Source organism: Balaenoptera borealis (assembly GCF_965194805.1).
Source record: "Balaenoptera borealis genome assembly, chromosome: 9".
NCBI classification, from domain to species: domain Eukaryota; kingdom Metazoa; phylum Chordata; class Mammalia; order Artiodactyla; family Balaenopteridae; genus Balaenoptera; species Balaenoptera borealis.
Window position 1 is genome coordinate 34841204 of NC_138873.1, and position 21000 is coordinate 34862203.

Genomic DNA, 21000 nt, shown 5'->3' on the forward strand with positions numbered 1-21000 from the left:
GAGGCTACCTAAGAGGCTTGATGGGAGGCTCTGGTGGTGGGTAGAGCTGACTGTTGCTGTGGCAGTCAGAGCTCTGTAAAACTTTAATCCACTTGACTGTTGATGGGTGAGGCTGGGTTCCCTCCCTGTTGGTTGTTTTGCCTGATGCAAGCCAACACTGGAGCCTACCTGGGCTCTTTGGTGGGGCTAATGACAGACTCTGGGAGGGCTCACGCCAAGGAATACTTCCCAGAACCTCTGCTGCTAGTGTCCTTCTCCCCACGGTGAAACAGAGCCAGCCCCCGCCTCTGCAGGAGACCCTCCAACACTAGCAGGTAGGTCTGGTTCAGTCTCCCCCAAGGTCACTGCTCCTTCCCCCGGGTCCCGATGCGCACACTATTCCGTGTGCGCCCTCCAAGAGTGGGGTCTCTGTTTCCCCCAGTCCTGTCGAAGTCCTGCAATCAATTCTCACTAGGCTTCAAAGTCTGATTCTCTATGAATTCCTCCTCCCGTTGCTGGACCCCCAGGTTGGGAAGCCTGACGTGGGGCTCAGAACCTTCACTCCAGTGGGTGGACTTCTGTGGTATAAGTGTTCACCAGTCTGTGAGTCACCCACCCAGCAGTTATGGGAGTTGATTTTACTCTGATTGTGCCCCTCCTACCATCTCACTGTGGCTTCTCCTCTGGCCTTGGACGTGGAGTATCCTCCTTGGTGAAGTCCAGTGTCTTCCTGTCGATGATTGTCCAGCAGCCAGTTGTGATTCTGTTGCTCTCGCAAGAGGGAGTGAGAGCACATCCTTCTACTCCGCCATCTTGGTTAATCTCTCCACACAGTTCATTTTGATTCAAATAAGTGTGATTTTAAAGTTTCTAAAATTACCTTGGGGTTCAGGGAAACCTGTGGCAACAATCTCAAAGGTTTGGGTTTGCTAAGCTTTATAAAATGAACTGGTAAAGGTTTTTTTTAGCGTTCCCCCCACCCCGTTCTTTTTTTAATGGAGAATCTTTACAATTTTTATTGAACTTCAGCCTATAGGCAACCATCGGTTTTTTTCTTTTCTCTATTTTATGTTCAAGAAAATAAAGTAATGCAATTTCATACTGTGTTTTTAGGAACTCTGTTACACAGCATGTGCAAGTAATATGACACAAATTATAGTTTTCAGAGGCTGCATAAACAGTAATATAAAATGTAATAATATAGGTAATGTTTTATAAGAGAAACATTCTGTCTTCTAAATCTTCCAAATTATTAATTTTCAAAAGCATACAGGGAAGAAAGAATATTGACAGACGGGTGGCTAGATATACTGGGAAACAATGGTAGATTGTGAAAAGGCTATAAAACATTAAGTGTTAGGAAATTGTCAAGAAAATATAAACCATTATAAAATCCTGTTGATATTAACATATAACTTTATTTTTTTAACGTAAGACCATTTATAAGGATACTATGTGGGACAGTATATGGAGAGCAGAGGATTTCAGGACAATATTTTAAGTGTCTCTGTAGTCTCAAAGAAAGACTTCTGAGACAGTGGACTCTTGGAAAGAATACAGAGATTCATTAGTCCCCAGGGACACATTAGGCAAAGAATACATTGGTAAGCACTCTACCAGCAAATCTAGTGTTCCTGAGTGGCTCCTTTGACTGTAACCCATCCTATGCCACTTCTTTTCTAACTAGATGTTAATATAGCACCAGCAGAGAAAGAAATAGTTTTCACATTGGAAAAAGACTGCGTTTTGGTATCCATTTCCATATATTAATCTTGAGTACTTTATATCCCAAGATTTTGCAATACGGTTATATCCCACAGGATAGAATTTGTATATAGAATGTGTCTTGGGCCTTATGCAGGAAGAGTCTTACTTGGAGTACCCAAACTTTCTTCTAGGATAATTTTACGTACAATATCTGGACCTCAAAAGCATGACCTAAAATGATATAATAAATTTTCTGGGAAAACACACACATATACGTTTAAACACGTGCACATATATTCATGTATGTTATGTGTGATAAAACTACAAAGAAAAACAAGGGAATGGTTAACACCAAAATCAGGAGAATGATTAAGCTTAGGTTGCAGTGAGGAGGATGTGATTTTGGTGAGGTTTGCAGGGCTCCAAGATACTGATTAATGTCTACTTCTAAAACTAGGCAGATTTATGGGTATTGTTTTTATTTACCATCTATTTCATTTTTAAATTTAAAAAAGGAAAGTCATACATAAGAAATGTTATATCATGAGCATCTGAGATTTTTTTTTAATGAAATTTATTTATGGTACCCCTGGAGTGATTTTAATACTACTTCAGAGCAACATTTTGATACACAAAATGTCTTTTTGTTTTCCAGTTAGAAAGGATATAGTCCGTATCCTCCCCAGTTTAGATGTTGAAGTCAAAGACATTACAGACAGTTATGATTCCAACTGGTTTCTTCAGCTGTTATCTACACAAGATCTTTTTGAAATGACCAGTAAAGAGTTCCCCATAGTGGCTGAAGTCATAGAAGCGCCCCAAGGAAACCAGCTACCCAGAAACGTTTTACAACCTGGGAAAACCATTGTGATCCACAAAAAGTGCCAGGCATCAAGGATCTTAGCTTCAGAAATTAGAAGCAATTTTCCTAAGAGACACTTCTTGATCCCCCCTAGCTATAAAGGCAAATTCAAGCGGCGACCTCGGGAGTTCCCAACCCCCTATGATCTTGAGATAGCAAAGAGTGAAAAGGAGCCTCTCCACGTGGTGGCCACCAAAGCCTTTCATTCCCCCCATGACGAGCTGTCATCTGTATCTGCCGGGGACCAGTTTCTAGTGCATCACTCACAGACGACGGAAGTCCTCTGTGAAGGGATCAAAAAAGTGGTGAACGTTCTGGCTTGTGAAAAAATCCTCAAAAAATCCTATGAGGCAGCACTGCTCCCTTTGTACATGGAAGGAGGTTTTGTAGAGGTGATTCATGATAAGAAGCAGTACCAGATTTCTGAGCTCTGTGCACAGTTCCACTTGCCCTTCAATGTGAAGGTTTCTGTGAGAGATCTTTTCACTGAAGAAGACATTTTGGCTGCTACACCAGGACTACGGTTGGAGGAAGCTATCACAGACTCTTATCTACTCATAAGTGACTTTGCCAACCCCAAGGAGTGCTGGGAAATTCCTGCTGGCCGCGTGAATATGACTGTTCAGTTAGTTAATAATTTGTCTGGGGATCCAGGATCATTTCTAGTCAGGACTCTGGTCGAAGAGATCCCTGAAGAACAGTATTATATGATGCGGAGATATGAAAACTCTTTCTCGTACCCCCCACCTCGCCCTCCCAAACATCCCTCCGTGGAGGAAACAAAGTTAAACCTGCTCAGCTTAGCAGAAGAAAAGACAGTGGGTCTGCCCAAGTCTCCCAAGGTAAGGCTATGATTTTGCAGTTTTTCCTCTTGAGTGTTTTTCTGGGGGCAAGTTATTTCAAGTCTCTTCTGAGTCTGGTTTTTGCTTACTTTTCTTCCTTTCATGCCATATTTGAAATGAGCCTTTCTGGTGCACAGTAGATGATTGAACATCAACAGAGCCTAAGCTGTTACAGCGTTTTGTATTTTGATGCTTAACCAGTAGATGTGACAAGAAGTTTAGGAATTAGAACTAGCAGGGATGACACATGATTACAAACTGCTGTTTCAGTGTGTTTTGGTAATTAGGAATGGTTTATAAGGTGCCTCAGAAGCAAACCTCTTTTATTTTGGAAGTGCTGTTCATGTTTTTCTAGGTGGAGTTGTTTTAATACTTCATCCAGGAAATGAGCACACAATCAACTCCCTTCTTCTGGGGGCGGGGGTACCAGTAGCATGCATCTATAGCACATGTCTTCATTTTGTTTTATGTGTGGAAAGATGTAAAAATATCTTGGCAGAACTGTGTGAGAACATGGGCATCTGCCCACATTCTGCCTGTCTGAGAATTGTCATCTTTAACAGTTATATTGTAAAACAAAATCAATAAAATTGCAGGCAGTATGAGATCATTACAGAATCCACAACTCCATAACCACTCTAAAGATGGGAGGGGAGGGGTTTCAGCTTCATTTCTGCTTAAAGTTTTTGCCTCTTAAAAACTGCCTGCTGAGTGCCTGGAAAGCACTTGCCCTTACACCACGGAGCTTAAGTCGTTTATCTGGCAGGCAGTGGTTCTCTGGTGTGTGGAAATAGTGCATTCTGCTCTGGCAGATGTTGTGCTAGCAGCTTGGGGAAACAAAGCAATTAGTAAAACAAAGAGAGATGCTGTGTTTACTCTCTATACTCAGGAATGATAGCAGCCTCAGGCTTCAAGGATGTGGGTATGGAAATACATTTAATTCTACATTTCAAAGATTGCATTCTGATTGTATGCTGGGGAAATCCAGTAAACATCTTCAAACTCATCCTCAGGAAAAGATAAAACCAGCAGAAATTTCCTTTCCAGAAAAATCAATTTTGAAACTAAACTAAACAACTCTTTCCAAATAATGTTGATTAACAGGCTGCTATTAATGTGGAGAGTGCCTGGCTTCTCCTGTTGAATATATTTTTATTACTGAATTGAATGATGTGAGAGATGGAATGCTGTTGTCATTTTTAGTGGGAAGCAGAATAATGTCCCATCCCCCTACCCCCATCCTCTCACCCCCACCCAAGGTGTCTATACCTAAGTCTCCAGAACTGTGAATATGCTACATTGGTTAGTAAAAGAGACTTTGCACATGTACTTAAAATTAAGGACCTTGAGATGAGATAATCCTGGATTATTCAGGTAGGTCCAAGTTAATCACAAGAGTCCTTAAAATATCTTTCTCACTTAAGGTCAGGGTCAGAGAAAGATGTGACTACAGAAGAATGTTAAAGAGATGCAGCGTTGCTACCTTTGAAGATGGAGGAAAGGATCATTGAGCCAAGGAATGCAGACGGTCTCTAGTAGCGAGAAAGACAAGGAAGCTTTCTTCCCTAGAGCCTCCAGAAAGGAGCACAGCTCTGCTAACACCTTACTTTTAGTCAATGAGACTCCTGTTGAATTTCTGACTTACAAAACTCCAAGATAATAAATTCATATTGTTTAAGGCACCAAGTTTATGTTACAGCAACAATAGAAAGCTAACATAGGACATAAGATTGGGAGGGAGGAATAAATAAAAACTTTAGATAGAAAAATCTGTATTTAAGTTAGGACTTGTTTTGCTGGCAAAGTGGCTTTTTTTCCCTTTTTCCTTTTAATGAAAGTAGTAGCTCAGGCACCCTTGGAGAACCTCAGGGTATACAGCTAGGCTTCAGGGACAACTGGAAACAGGATGTAGAACACAGCCAGAGTGGGTCTTCCTTTTCATCACACATTGGACATTACTTCTGACAGTTCCTGCATCTTGTAGTTTCATCACTAGAGAAGAACATAATCTCTTTGTTTAGTTCCAATTTTTAAAAAGGGAAGGACTTTGGATCACATGCCCATCTCTTGGTTCAATCAATTCATTGTCTGCCCCAGCTACAGCCAGGATTGGTGGGGAAGGGAATAAGGACTAGTTGACTCAAATAATAGAAATATGTCTCAAATAACAGTATATGAAGGTCTGGAGATATAAAAAAGTAGATGCCTATTACAATCAGAAAGGAAGAGATCAAAACTCCTAAACTTCTAAGAAACCATTCGTAGAAAAAAATAAATTTAATAAATTTTAAATGCCCTTTGAAAGAATGTCAACTGAAAATGATCTACACGTTTTATTAGGAGAGAAACTCACAAAACAACAACGTTTCATCTAGGTTACTGCTTGGAGAAACCTTCAGTCCTCCTCCTATGTTTCTCCTTTACGCTCACACTACTGCCACACTCACAAAACCTCCGACACCAGATGTATGGAAATTTTCCCTCAGCAAGCGATTCTTTGACACCAGTTGGGTGTCCTGCAATTACTTAACTCAATTCAGACTCTGTCTACCTGGAGATAACATTAGATCCCACAGGTTAAGAGCTCAGTCCCACAGGTTAAGAGCTCACTCCCGCAAGACTGCTCCCCACTTCAGATGCCAATTGCAAGTAGTAGGTCCTCAGGTTACCGACAGCCTCTGTCTGACTTGGCTGCAAATCAGAGGTCCCCAGGACCCCCTCCTCAGGTTCCATTAATTTGCTAGAGTGGCTCACAGAACTCAGGGAAACACCTACTTACATTTACCAGTTAAAGGATATGATACAGAATACAGATGAACAGTCAGATAAAGAGACATGAAGGGTGAGGTCTGGAAGGGTCCCGAGAGCTCAGGAACTTCTGTCCCATAGAGTTAGGATATACCACCCCCCTGGTGTGTGGATGTGTCCACTAACCTGCAAGTTCTCTGAACCATGTACTTCTGGGAATTTTATGGAAGTTTCCTCATGTAAGCATGATCGATTATTAACTCCTTTTCCAGTTTCCCTTCTCCCCTCTCTGGAGAATGGGGATTGGGGCTGAAAATTCCAAGCTTCTAATTATGGCTTGGTGTTTCTGGTGGCCAGCCCCAATCCAGGAGCCATCCGGGAGCCCACCCAGAGTCGCCTCATTAGAACAAAAGACACTCCTATCACCCAGGAAATTCCAGGAGATGTAGGAGCCCTGTGTCAGAAGCTGGGGTCAAAGACCAAATATTAAAAAAGAAGATGCTCCTAGTGCTCTTATCATTCAGGAAGTTACAAGGGCTTCAGGAGCTTGGTGCCAGGACCCAGGGGCAGAGAGCAATACATCTATTTCCTATTATCTCCAGCTACTGAAAGAAAACAAATGCAATCTTTGACTAAATTCATACACGTAGGATTCCAGATCAACTTAATAATTCCTAACTACTTGTTCATTTTTCAGGCCCCGTATGGATTCTTGTGTCTAGTTCTGAGTCCCACTCCTAAAGAATATTGATTACCTGAACTTTGTTAAGATATTAAGAGTTGTTTGTTAAGATGTTAAAAAGTCCAGGAGCCATTTCCTTCTGTAAATGGTTTAGGGAACTGAGTGATAGTCTAAACTTGAATGACTTGGTACTAGATGATATTAGTTACTTTATACATTTAAAGAACTATTTTGTGGCAAAGATTGCATTCTTATTTTCCATTACAACACTAGCTGAGAGTGAAAGGGAGGACAATTTTGGAGTAATATGTTGGGACTTATTTCTTATCCCTGAAAAGGGTTCAGCAGAATCTAGGAAACCCTAGGTCAGTAATGGTGTCAGGAGATTTCTGCTTGGTTGAAAGTTTATCAATTGATTGAGAATCTATGATTCTTTGTTTATGATAAGTTTCATAATTTCTGGTGTGGTCGATAAAGAGCTATATTTTCTCTGAAATCAGTTTAAAGTGTCAGAGGATGCTATAATTTACCTGTGTGCAGACCTACTGACCTCCTTATTTTCAACAATTTGTCTCACCATGAAGGTAGGACTCCACTTAGTAGATCGTTTTTGAAATTTAAACAGAAGCTCTGTCAGTTTCTGCATAGTGTACTCGAAAAGTCTTGCAACCAACCATTTCTTATGATCACAGTCATCCTTTTATATATTTCTTTTATATTTCTTCTGATATCTACATTAAAGCTCTTCTATTTATGTATGCATTTGAAGTGGTTGGATAAGACTTTTTTTTAGCACTTTGCAGGCAGGAAGCAGCCACTGAAAACCAGCCTCTAAGGTTTTGGATTGTATGTGGAATATTGCTTTAAATTCAGAGAACAATTTGTAACGGTTATTCAGGGTTTAACTATTCAAACTGACTTAACTTATTAAAATACCTTATTACATATGTAGAGAAGAATATCAGATACTTCATTATATAGTTTACTTTTGTCTTCCTGGTATCATTAGCTTTACTAGATCATTTCTTGCATTTCACAACAGGATAGTTGTACAGGCTAATTAAGAAACTAAATGTACTCAGTGTTAGCCAAATTCACTTGTAGTAGATATCCATTGTCGGTTATGAACCCTACACATTCACCTAAGAAGTTTAGAAATTAAGGCTATCTGAGGACAGGTTATTGGAACTAGGATAAATAGAAAGAATTGTTTTCCAAGGTAAGATTGTCAACGGTTCTCTAATACCTAAATAAGAAAAAAACAACCGTATTAGGAATTTGAGAATTGTGGTTTGGATATAAGCAGGGGCAGATGAGATGGGGGATAGATTTCAACAGAATTGACTGCACATTTCCAGGCCCATGAAGTTTGACATTGAAGGATTTTTTTCTTGTTTTTTAAATGTGCTCGTTAACTGTTTGGGAAAATAATGTATGAAGTCTAAAAAAAAGGGATGAGAATGTATCAAGTGACCCTTCAAATTTCCTCTTAGGCTTATAACAACGTAAAAATAGTACCTTTAAGATTTGTGCATTCTAATACTTGATCAGATGAAAACAATATTATAAAGTCACTAAATAAATGAGGCTGGGCCTAAAATTCTGTTCTAAATAGCAATGTTGTGGGGTAAACTCTCCTTCCCTGGTGGTTAGTTTCTATGTCAGAATTAGTTTCAGATAGTTTGAAAGAGCATATTCTCGCTGGGGTTTTTGCCTGTCGTGGATATATATGGCTATGACTTCTGAGTGCCACATAGGAGAAATGTAACTTCTGTATTCTGATGAAAAAGTCTATAACCAGATAGAAAAACAAACCTTTGGTTGAAAGATGAGATATTCCACTCCTTCGGAGACTGCATCTGGGACCAGAAATCTTGCATTTCACTAACTCTGTTTGGCCATTTAATGCCCAGTGTCCACTTTGCTGCCGGAATTTCTAGATTTTGTTGGAGAAGAACACCCATGAGAGACATTAAGGCAAAGAGCATGGGAGGCAGTTATGGGAAGGTACTGTGAATTGAGCAGAAAACAAACCTTGTACCAGAATTAGAGTGAGAGCTGAAAAAAACAGAAGGAAAGCAATAGTTTCTGGGAAGTGCAGAGAGAGAACACTTCAGCAGCTGCTGCTGGGTGCTAAGACTCATTTCTGATCTGGTGTGACAGAGTGACTGAAAAGTGGTAAAGATACCCACACTCCTAGGCTAAATCTAGATCTTTAGAGACATCCACTCATTTGTTGTCTATAGCATATAGTCCCAAAGGGTGTGATTTGTTTTTGTTTTTGTTAACCTGATGTGGTGTAAAGACATTAAGCATGTTTGGATTTGTTACCAACTTTGCACTTCTGAAGATTGATGCCTGTCTATTCTTGGTGTGTCCTCTTGGTCTAACATAGAAGCTGAAAGTCTTTCCCTGTGAATAGAGAAAATTAACATTTCAGCCATTTTCAAACACCAAAGGCAAAGAATGTGAAACATAGACATACTTAAAAAATTGGGGGTTTAAATCCAAATAACAAGGAAAGTAAAGGGAATCTATGATCTTCCTTTAAAAAGACAAATTTTAACTGTGAGATACAATTTTAGTATACTTTAGCAGATATTTAAGCTGTTCTTAGGGCAGATTACTACATCGTGGTTTTTGAATTGCCTGCGGTTTGTGGTCTAGTAAATGGCATTAGCTTGTAAACAGCCAGCTATAGTAGGAAGAAGTGAAAAAGATGGGAGAAACAGGCAAAGGATGAATAAAGGAAGTGCTGAGTTGAAAATTAGCCAAACTCAAGTTCCAACTGAAACCTTGCAGGTAGAAATCTGTGCCCAATGGGAAACACAGAATATTTATAAGTTCTTTTGGTGCTTTTGGAAGTGGGAGGGTAATCAGAACTTTCAAACTTTTACTCTAGTTATGACATATACTACCTTAATATTCTAACTGAATAGCCGAAGAATGGTTTAGATGAGTTTTAAATGAAAAATAATTGGTTAAAGTAAGACATTAGAAAATATTGCCTGATTTTAAGGAAATTACAAGCGTTAAGTGAACAAGCTATCAAACTTATAAAAAAAATTATTTTCTCTAAAGAGTTTTTGTCCAGAGAACATTGTTTCCATTCTGGGGTGGTTGAAGTATACTCCTGCTTGGAAATACTTGAATGAATCAAGAATTTACCTGTCTTTGAGCTTTTTACCAACTGAGAATGCTCTCACTGGGGGAGTGAGGAAGGGCTGATGAAAAACATTAGTTAATATTGTTCCTTGCTTCTCTCTCCCATCTTTGGAGTCAAGAACTAAAATACCACCAAATATGTGATTATTATATTTTCAGTGTTAGCATTACTTTTTAGCTCCACAAAAAATGTAAATTAAAAAGTATTTATTTTTCCAGTGGATTTACAAAATCATTGAATGAAATTTGGAGTAAATAATTTCACATTAAATTTTTGGCCTTTACAAAGGTTAGAATAGTTTTCACTTTCTTAAGTGTCCATAAGCTGTTTAGAAATGAGCAGCCATAACAGAAGAATCAGCAGTTTGGAATGTTCGATGCACAGTATGTATGAAGGGAGGGCATTTGACTTGCCAACTTCCTATAATCCCTATACTGATTTTAGTGTCTAGAATCTTTGAGTTGAGTGTGGGCTCACTAGATATTTAACTGCTGTTTTTTGAGCTCACTACCTTCATTTTCTTTTAAAATTTTAAAAAAATCCAAAGAGTAGTTGGAGAAAGCTAGAGAAGGTAAGTTCCAACTGGTTTTGCAGTTTCCAAAACTGATTTATCTGAGTTTTTCATTACTATATTTATCGGTTCTGAATTTATTTTAGAATAAAAACCTTGCCTCGAAATAAATTAATAAGACATAAGCTATATATTTGAGCAAATACGTTTCTTGCAAGTCAACCATTACTTTAAATCACTGATGTCAGACCTACATAAATGAGAACATATGCTTTGCTTTGCAAACCAAATTTCCTGTGTAAATGTTAAGATAGAAAATGAGCGTAAGATGGTTCTGAAAGAACGCATAAGATAGGCTTCCAAAAATTAGTATTTTTTTCAAAAAATTTATAGAGAAAGAAATGATTCATACAAATGCATTATTTGAGGGCAAACTTTCAACCAGCCTTTTACAGCATTAAATTATTTTTCATTATACTTCATCCAGACTCTAACTTCAATATGATCATGATGTCCTGGTCATGCTGATCATGATGAAAAACACTTCTACTAACACAAATTGCTTTTAGTTATTTTGTAAGACATGCCATCGTTTACAACTTTTACTATGAACCAAGTACATAGCTAATTTTAAATCTGATGAGGAGAGGAAAAAATTAGAAATCTTATAAAATCAGAAAGCCATTGACTAAAAAATTAGCCAAAATGGGGCTTCCCTGGTGGTGCAGTGGTTGAGAATCCGCCTGCCAATGCAGGGGACATGGGTTCGAGCCCTGGTCTGGGAAGATCCCACATGCCACGGAGCAACTGGGCCCGTGAGCCACAACTTCTGAGCCTGCGCGTCTGGATCCTGTGCTCCGCAACAAGAGAGGCCGCGATAGTGAGAGACCCGCACACCGCGATGAAGAGTGGCCCCCGCTTGCCGCAACTAGAGAAAGCCCTTGCACAGAAACAAAGACCCAACACAGCCAAAAATAAATTAATTAATTAAATAATTTTTAAAAAAATTAGCCAAAATGGAATAATTTTATATATCAAAGACCACAAGAACTGTATAATAAGTCTATAGTTATTTATGCAGATACAAAATGTAAAAGGACTGATTGTAAAATTATGGAGTTAGACAATATATATTGTAGGAGATAAGAATGGAGTTTTAACTTGTGACATTATGCTTATTTAGATGACTGAACTTTACATACCGTTTGTCCTTAAGGGAAGTTTGTTGTTTTCAAATGCTTTCCAAATATTAACTAATGTTTAAAAAGTATGCAATTACCAGTTGTGAGATAGGATAAAACACAAAGTCATAAGAGGTGTGTTCCTTTATTTGCTATCCAAGGATAGGAATTGCCCTACCCAAGCTATTTTTCTCCTCATTGTCTCTGGTTCCAGCTTCTTCCCTGAGCTGTAATCATTTCTGCTTTTTCCATTCACACTGGGCTCTTCTCCAGCCAAATTCTCTCTCACAGGTTGTCAGGCATCCTGTGTTCAATAAAATTTCATAAGGTCTATGATACAGACAGCTTTGGTCTGTATCAGTAATTAAAAAACCTCCTGCCCATTACTGAGCTCTTCCTCTGTTGCTGATATTATGCTAGGTGCTTACAGGTATTATTATCTTATTTAATCCTTCACACTGCTTCATGAAATGGGTCCTGTTATTTTTTGCAGGGGAGGTAATTGAGGCTGAGAAGTATGTAATGGTCATGGTTACAAGTGACACTTGGGTTGCCAAATTTTATGGTCAATCCTTAGTTCTCATATTATTTAGATACTAAGCAGTACATGGCACAGTTGCATACCCCTTACTTTATGAAATTGTTTCTTTGTCTTCTGGAAAATCATGCCCTCCTGGTTTCCTTGTGCTGCACTGGTTGAATTTTCTTTTGAACTTCTTGCTGGTTCTTCCTCTGGTCTTCCTCATGTCTAAGTGTTCAAGTGCCTTGGAACACAATCCTTAATCTCTTCTCTATCCATGCTCACTTTTCAAGTTCCTGTCTATACTCACAAATTTCTCATTTTATACATATAAAATGGCTCAGTAGAATTAGTCATGTATAAGGATTTATTAAGGAAAGCAACTGGAGATGATCTGTCTGTTTTTTAAAAAATCTATTTAAATGTGCTTGGTTGTCATCTTTTAAGGAAAGTTCAGTCTTTGAGAGATGCCAGCCTATAACAGTGTGTCTGGTCTATAGCAGTTAACACTTTTCACGTACCTCTAGAAGATGTCAAAGGTCAGGGAAGTGATGACATAAAGAAAGACGGTTCCTTCTAGCATGTTATTCTTGTAAATGTGGGTTTATTGCGCTCAGGATTTTTTTTTTTTTTTTTCTGATCCAGTAATGGGAAAAAGCTGGAGAATACCTTGAATTATCTGAGAAGTTAGAATTTTAAGGAAGGTCTAAGGCCATTTCCAGCATCAGCAGAAAGTTCTTCAGTAACAATTCAGGTTTAGCTGCAATAAACTTCAGGAACTAGAACTAAGACTAGGACTAGGACTAGTAATTCTGAAATTTCCCATTAAGTCAGTGATAACACAGATCCAGAGAGAACAAGAAGCCTTTTCTTCATTAAGGGAGCTATGGACCTATAAAAGGAAAAAGACTAATAAGGGTTAATGGGTAAAGGATCTCAGAATAATGGAAACATTCTTAATAAGCCAAGAAAAATCAAAGCACATTACTGATACATAGAGGAAAACTAGAACTATATAATGGCAATAAAAGATTGAGGAGAAAGATTTAAAAATCTATTGGCTTGCATTTCTTTAAGTGTTACTCTAATTGTGCATTGTACATACAATGCTTTAAAATTATTTATATCAATAATTATTTTTAAATGTTAAAAATAATTATTGTAATTGTTTACACTTATTTTAGTTCCATAGACACAAAGGCTTAGTTATGTGCCATTTGCTGTGATAAGCACTGGAGACACATTAGGTGAATGAAATGCAGTATCTGTGCTCAGTGGACTTTCTGTCTAATGGATTAGACACAGGAAAACAGACAATTACAGTATGGAAACTGGAGAGAAGAGTCCTATTAGGGGGCCAGTATAGGGATTTGGAAGACAGCTTATTAAGATTTCCTATTGAAATGTGGGGTTGAGCTCAGAAAATGATATTTAATATCTGGATTGAAATATGTAAGTTTAGACAAGTAGAAATAGTCAGATGTAAAGTGATGTTTAGTGTGATCTAGCCAGAAGGAACATCCTGTGTTGGCAATAGTATGGAGATATAACCTTATCAGGATCTAGGAGACGTTTAAAATGGCTGTAGCAAAAAAGTGATTAATATGAGGGTAGAAGACCAAAGAGGGTCAGATGTAAAAGGTGGATCATTACCTAATTTCTTAGCTCAGGGTTCACAATTTGTTCAGTTCACTTCTTTTTTTTTTTTTTTTTTTTTTAATTTATTTATTTATCCATGGCTATGTTGGGTCTTCATTTCTGTGCGAGGGCTCTCTCCAGCTGTGGCAAGCGGGGGCCACTCTTCATCGCGGTGCGCGGGCCTCTCACTATCGCGGCCTCTCTTGTTGCGGAGCACAGGCTCCAGACGCGCAGGCTCAGCAATTGTGGCTCACGGGCCCAGTCGCTCCGCGGCATGCGACATCCTCCCAGACCAGGGCTCGAACCCGTGTGCCCTGCATTGGCAGGCAGATTCTCAACCACTGCGCCACCAGGGAAGCCCCCAGTTCACTTCTTAATCACTCTGTTTCAGATGGAGAATGAGACTTTCTCAATACCGAGTTATTAGGTTTCCTGCCACACCACGCTTTCCCAATGGACAGAACTCAGTTTTCATGTTACTCGACCTATCTATTACCTGGTTCCACTGTCAGGTGATTACATGATTGTGGACCTCTCTCTTCTTAGCTAATTTCCTAAGGCTTGTTACCATGTTCTTGGAGACCTCACCCACCATTACTGATTTTTCCTCCCTTTAATCATTTATTTTTTTCTGTTTTTCCAAGAGGTACTTTTTTTGTTACTTTCACCTCTTCTTTGACAATAAACTTTGGTGCCCCATGAAACCCACAGCTTAAACGTTTATCTTAGCACTTGAAAGAAACTAGTTCTTATTTTCTGTTTATCCTCCTAACTGTTAAAAAGAAATACTGCATTTCATTGTTTTAGTACACCAAAAAATGAAGAAAAACAAAATCAGTTGTATTCCATATTTAAAAAAAAAAAGACTGGTCCTTTCTAAACTGCTCTGTTTTTTAAGGAATTTGGACATTCTAAAGAGAAAAAATGGAGGCTATTGTAGGGTTTCCAGTTGGGAAATACAATAAAATTTCTATTTTAGATACAAAACATCTAGAAAAGGCAAGTTTATAGAGACAGAAAACAGAGAAGTGGTTGCCTAGGATGGGGGGTAGGAGTAGTGATGAAATGCAAACAGGCAGCATGGGGGAATTTTCTGGGTGATGAAAAAGTTCTAAAACTGGATTGTGGCAATAGTTGCACAACTATAAATTTATTAAATGCATTGAATTGTACACTTATAATGGTGACAACATCAATTATACCTCAATAAAGTTATTCAAATGTCTATTTTAGAAAAACACTCTAATTATAAAGCAAATAATCCATTCAAATAGAGGCAAGGAGACCAGTTAGAAAGCTAAAGTACTAATATAAGAGATAGAAGATGATTGCCTCTGTGACTGAAAGAGAAATATTCAAGAGAATTTTAGGTGATGCTATCTGTAGGATGTGTGATTGACGAAATGTAGGGAATAAGAAAGGCACTGTGTAAGGAAAATATCCAGACTTCTGACATAAGCATCAGAGTGGATGGTGATGAAATTCATTAACTCAGGAACACAGGACATAGGTAGAAGGATGGTTTTGCAGGGAAAAGGTGAGAGTTTATCTTAAAGTATGCTCAGAAATATCTGTGAGATGTCTGAGATGAGGTGTCTGGTGTGAAGTTAACAACGGTCTGTAGCTTGGGAAAGAATTCCAGGCTGAAGTTGATGATTCAAGTGTCAGCAAATATAAATGGTAAATGAAGTTCTGTGAGAGGATTATATGAAGCTGGAGAGTGTGTAGGTCATGAGAAAAAAAGATGGACTTCTGTGAGGAAGTCCAGCATACAAGGGACAAAAGAAGTACATAAAAAGCCTAAAAATAAACAATTGCAGAACTTTATTAACTAAATGCTTACAATGAATCAGTCACCATTCTGAACTTTTTTACATTGTATGGACTCATTTAATTCTCACAAAAATCCAGTGAAGGTAGTCCCAAAATTATTGTCTCAATTCTACAGGTGATTAAGGCTCATCAACACTGTGTAACTTTCCAAGACCAAAAGTACGGATTATTACCCTTCAGGTAGAAATAATGAACAATATTTAAAGAGACTCAATGCCATTGAAAGTGCTTGTGATTTTAGAATCAAAATTCAAACCACGACTGATTGATGCTTTTATTTTTCTTCACAAAAAATTGTAGAAATCATCCATGTACTTAATTTGTACATAACTTAAAGTTTCACGGGACTGTAAATTGTCAAAGGAAAATTTTCTGAAACACAGCATCCTCTATTAAGGACCCTCACTGATGGAGGCTCCTTTTCTGGAACATGGCGGTTGTCACTGTGTAAATAAAGGAAGCTAGAGAATGGTGACCTGGGAATAAGGCACTGATGAGAGATCTCTAGCTCTAGCTCTATCCACTGCACACACTTAATTAGCCAAAGAAAAGTATAGTCCATGTCTAATTGGGGTGAGAAAGTGTAACCTTCCCTTATTCCTGGAAGTAGAAGGAAACCTGATACTAGTGAACAATACGACTACTATACTGTCTTTAAAAACATTAATCACATTTAATCCTCCTGTATTTCTTATCTTTCCAAATGCCACTACCATCTACTGAGTAGCCTAAACCAGACACCTAGGAACAATTGTTTTTTTTTCATCTTCCCACTTATCAATCATTAAATTCTATAGATTCTACTTCTTTAATATCTATTAAATAAATACTGCCTTACTTCAGGTCTTCATCATTTCTTGTATGGATTATTGAGACCATCTTTTAACTACAGTTGATTCTCGAACAACACAGGTTTGAATTGAGTGCATCCACTTGTATGCAGATTTTTTTTATAGTAAATATAGTAACCTTTATTTCTGGTCACACTATCAAATATATTATACAACTCACTGATATATTGATCATTGTAAAGGGAAAATCTTACTGAGTAACTCTTCTGCTCTTTGTGGTTTTCCTTTGAATTTTTTATCATCTTTATTTCTAAAGCCTTCCTCCTCTCCGTACCTTGCCTCACATTTACACTTCAGCCATACTGAATTTGTAGTTTGCAAAGACTTGATTCTTTCCTGAGTTCCCAATCTTTGAAAATGGAATTTTATTATTTTTATTTTTTTTAACAACTATTCATTGGGGACTTACTAAATTCCAAATAGCTAAATAATTCTCATTAAATCCTTTAAGTGTCCCTATGAGTGTTACTCTTATGCCTAATTTATAGACAAGGAAACTGAAACTCAGAGAATAACTGCCCATGGATGGACCTGAAAAACATTATGCTTAGGGAAATGTCAGGCACAGAAGGACATGCACCTCATTATTCTACGTTTATGAAGTATCTGAAGTAATCAAATTCATAGAATCAAAGAGTGGAATGGTGGTTGTTAGTGGAAGGAGGGGAAAATGGGAATTACTAATCAATGGACATAAGTTTCAGTTAAGCAAGATGAATTAGTTCTGGAGATCTGCTGTATGATATAGCACCTATATTCAACAATTTTGTATTATACACTTAAAAATATGTTAATAGGTAGCCCTCTTGTTAAGTGTTCTTTCCACAATAAAGCAATTTTTCACTTTTCATGAGACATGAAACAATTGGAGGATTGAGTAGGGGAATGACATAAACTGACAACGTTTTAAACTCATTCTGACTTTTGTGATGCTGTTAGACAGTAAGGGAGCAAGAATGGAAGCCAGGAGAGCAACTGGGGGACATGCCTCCATAATGCTGTCCTGAACCAGGGTGGTAGCAATGGCGGTAATAAGAAATGATGAGTTCTAGAAGTATTTCGAGTGCAAAGCCAAAAATATGTCTTCTGGGTTGCGTTTTTCCCTCTTACTTTCAATAAGGAATCTTCATCTTATAACTTCTCTACTGCTGACCTTTTAAATTTAGCTTATTTCTACCTGGGTTCTCTTAATAACATAATTTTCTTCTCTTGGACTTTATATGGACATAATTCTCTTTTAAAAATATTGAAAATTTAATCTTAGATGGCTATGATTTAAAAAAACAAAAAAAACAGAAAAAAATCTGGAAATTAGGAGAACATGATTCTTGTCCTGGCTCTGTTACTAATTTGTCATGTGATCTGGGGTAATCTTAGCATCCTTGACTGTACAATAAGGTTGGAGTAAATAATCAGTACCATTTCGTTGAGCTGAAGTATTCTACAAATCTCTGATTCCATATTTATACACTGGTCAGTAAAGAGTTAAAAGTTACTGAAAATCTTCATTTGAGTTCCATGAAATATCAACAGGTTGCTTTGCCATTAGTAAATAATTTTAAAGAGAAGAAACTGAAGTATCCAAAAATAAGCTTATGGTATTTTGGGGGGATGGTGGTCTCCCTGGTGACATTGCCTATAAGAGGAGCCCTTATCTGGAATGCTTGATTTAATGGGGCCTGTTTTGGCTTATTAATTCTGCATTTAGTAAGATTTGGCCCCTGTTTTCTCTTTTCTCTTTTTGTACTTCTCTGGGAAGATTTTCCCAGGAACTGCCTTTTTCAGAACCACCCTTCCCTACTTCAGTCCTGCACTTCCAAAACCTGTTTTATTGTGGTTGTGTCACTCCATTAGACATTCATACGGCAATATCTCCATCACCTTTTTATCCGCTTCATCTTAAAGTTTCCCTGTATTTGACACCCTTCTTGAGATTCCTTTCTAGGGCTACCAATTCCATCCCCATGTTGCCCACTAGAACCCATTCTTTGTGTGTAACTTGTCTCTGTTCTCACCTAGATCATGCAATGCATCTGATTCTATGCAATGGTGCAGCTTAGTCCTTCCAGATGCTAACTTAATTTGTTTTCAAAGGAATATAACAATATTGTTTTCCCCATCTCAAGGGTGTTACATTTGTGACTTTATCTGGCATTGAGAGACCAGAATTAAGACACTGAGAGGCTATGGAATGAAAGGCAGAAATAGCTTGTTCTTGCAAATGGAAAGAAATTTACTCCCATTTAGCTAAAAGCACAAGACCTTCCTAATCAAACAGTTAACATCATGACCAGGGCAGGGAAAAAGTATACTTGCTTAGTTATAATTGGTTCAGCTCACAGAAGTGGATTTCTCATTGTCTGTGCAGCTACAGGAAATATGGTTAATAAAAGCACATGTCAGCCTGATTGAAGCTGTTTTATAAAGCCCTGCCAGACCACTCTGTACAACTGTTATTTCCTATTATGAAAACTAAATCTTGAGTCATGGTTAAAAGGTAATCAGTGTTCAAGAGAGTGGTCTGTATAGGTAAGCAGTAATTCAGATTTGATTGGCAACATAGGCTTTTCAGGGAGTAGTTCAGAATGAGAAGCATTTTGAGAGAGCCAGAAACAATTCAAAATGATGATTCTCAGAATTTTCCTAACATTAGGTTATTGATAAATATGTTACAAAATTTTCAAATTGTGTCTTTCCTAGCAACTATAATAATAACACACAGTGGTTTTGTGTACTCCATCTCATTTGACCCCTATAACACAACCTTGTGATATAGGTACCTTTATCACCATTTTATAGCTCAGGAGACTTGCCCAAGGTTCCCAGTTTGCAGTCAGTGTCAGGGCAAAGTTTTCTTCCTGCTCTCCCGTCAGCAGAGCCCCTGTGCTTCTTATGGTCCCATGATGCCTCCTGGAAAGGTAGTGTATGAATGACTCTATCAGTTTTTTGCTGTATTGTTCCTTGCATGGAATCCATGTTGATTTTTCCATCATTGGCAAAACAGAGCAATAGTACCTTCATCACAGGGTGATTGTAAAGACAAAATCCTAAAAAATAACACGTCTAAAAATTAACATATCGAAAGGGACTTACTATGGCCTCACCTAAAAAGCTCAATTTCAGTTGTTTTATATGCAAATTTCATGATTTGAAATAAAGTTATTTCCTTTAGGTAAAAGACATTGTGATGAGGTACATCAGTAACATAAATTTAGAAGCAAGCACATATTTGTTTTTATATAAGAATGCTGTTGCTACACATTGTTGGAGAGAAGAATGTTGTTGTAAACCATTTTCCTCTTTGGATCTGCACTGTTTCTGTAGTTCTGTGTGCTAACCAGAAGAACAAAGACTGTGGTAAGCCAATACACTTGGATTGTATATTGGCGTTGCTACCAACTTTTCTTTGAACTTTATAAAATTAATGACTCTCTAATTCTGTTCTATCTTCCTCTGAGAGAGAGCAGATCTAAGTTTCTGGGTATTCCTCACTTTACTTAGGAGAATTTTCCAGTTCGGACCAAGTAATGAAGTTATCTTGGCCGTAGTTTCCTTGGAATTCCTTAGCATTTTATTTTTTATTTTACTACTTTACTTGCTAAAATTAATATTGATATACATACCTCCTTTGTTAGACCGGCATAGTCTGTGCACCAAATACCATATTTCAAATGAGTGTATGACTATCCTCAAAAGATGCTAAATAAGTCTTTGTCTAGGGCTGAACAAAAGAACAAATTTTCAAGGTACTTGAAATATCTACCAGAGAAAAACACTTGAATTATATACAGAACTCATGTAGTTTCAGTGCAAAGCTAAATAACTTTAGGACTTATTTCTAAGCTACATGCTAATCATACTCAATTATTTATCAAACTGTCTATTGGTTGGAATATGTAGGTATAACAAAACAAAACAAACAACAAACAAACAAAAACAACCATAACCCAGGATGGTCAGGCCATGTAGGTTATTACAGGCTATTGAAAGGACTCTTTTTTTCCTATGACTGAGATAGGGAACCACCAAAGGGTTTGGAGCAGAGATGTGGTATGATATGAGTTATGCTTTAAAAGAATCACTATGGCCCTAAGTGGATCCCAAATTATTAACATCAGCAATGCTCAAGACACCAAAGCTTCGTTTCTACAGTGTGACCTAGATATTATGACCATTTTATTATACTTTTGAAATTTATTTGAAAATATTTTTACTATATCAAAATAAATAAAGTCAATTTTATTTCTCTAATATTTTGTCATATTCTGGGCAAGCAGGTAGAGGGTAATGAGGATTGAGTGAGGTAACCTTGTCTGAACAGAATTTATAACATACAAAAATGTACTGTCTATTCAGTGATAAAAAGGGAGAATCTCTGCTGACATGATCATTTTTGTTGTATCTTTTCAAGAAAAGACATAGGAATAAAATGTAAAAAGAACTTATTTTCAATTAGGATACTACAGTCTAAAAATATATT

General features: G+C 37.6%; 1 protein-coding gene across 2 annotated transcripts in view; it reads left to right on the plus strand.

Annotated features, from left to right (window-relative positions):
- The window catches only part of THEMIS (thymocyte selection associated), a 185276-nt gene that overhangs the window by 82089 nt on the left and 82187 nt on the right, over positions 1–21000 (plus strand). For both annotated transcript variants that reach the window (XM_082406176.1, XM_082406175.1), the window contains exon 4: positions 2342–3390. In XM_082406176.1, coding sequence (XP_082262302.1) covers positions 2342–3390 — 1049 coding nt within the window. The remainder of the gene's footprint in view (positions 1–2341; positions 3391–21000) is intronic.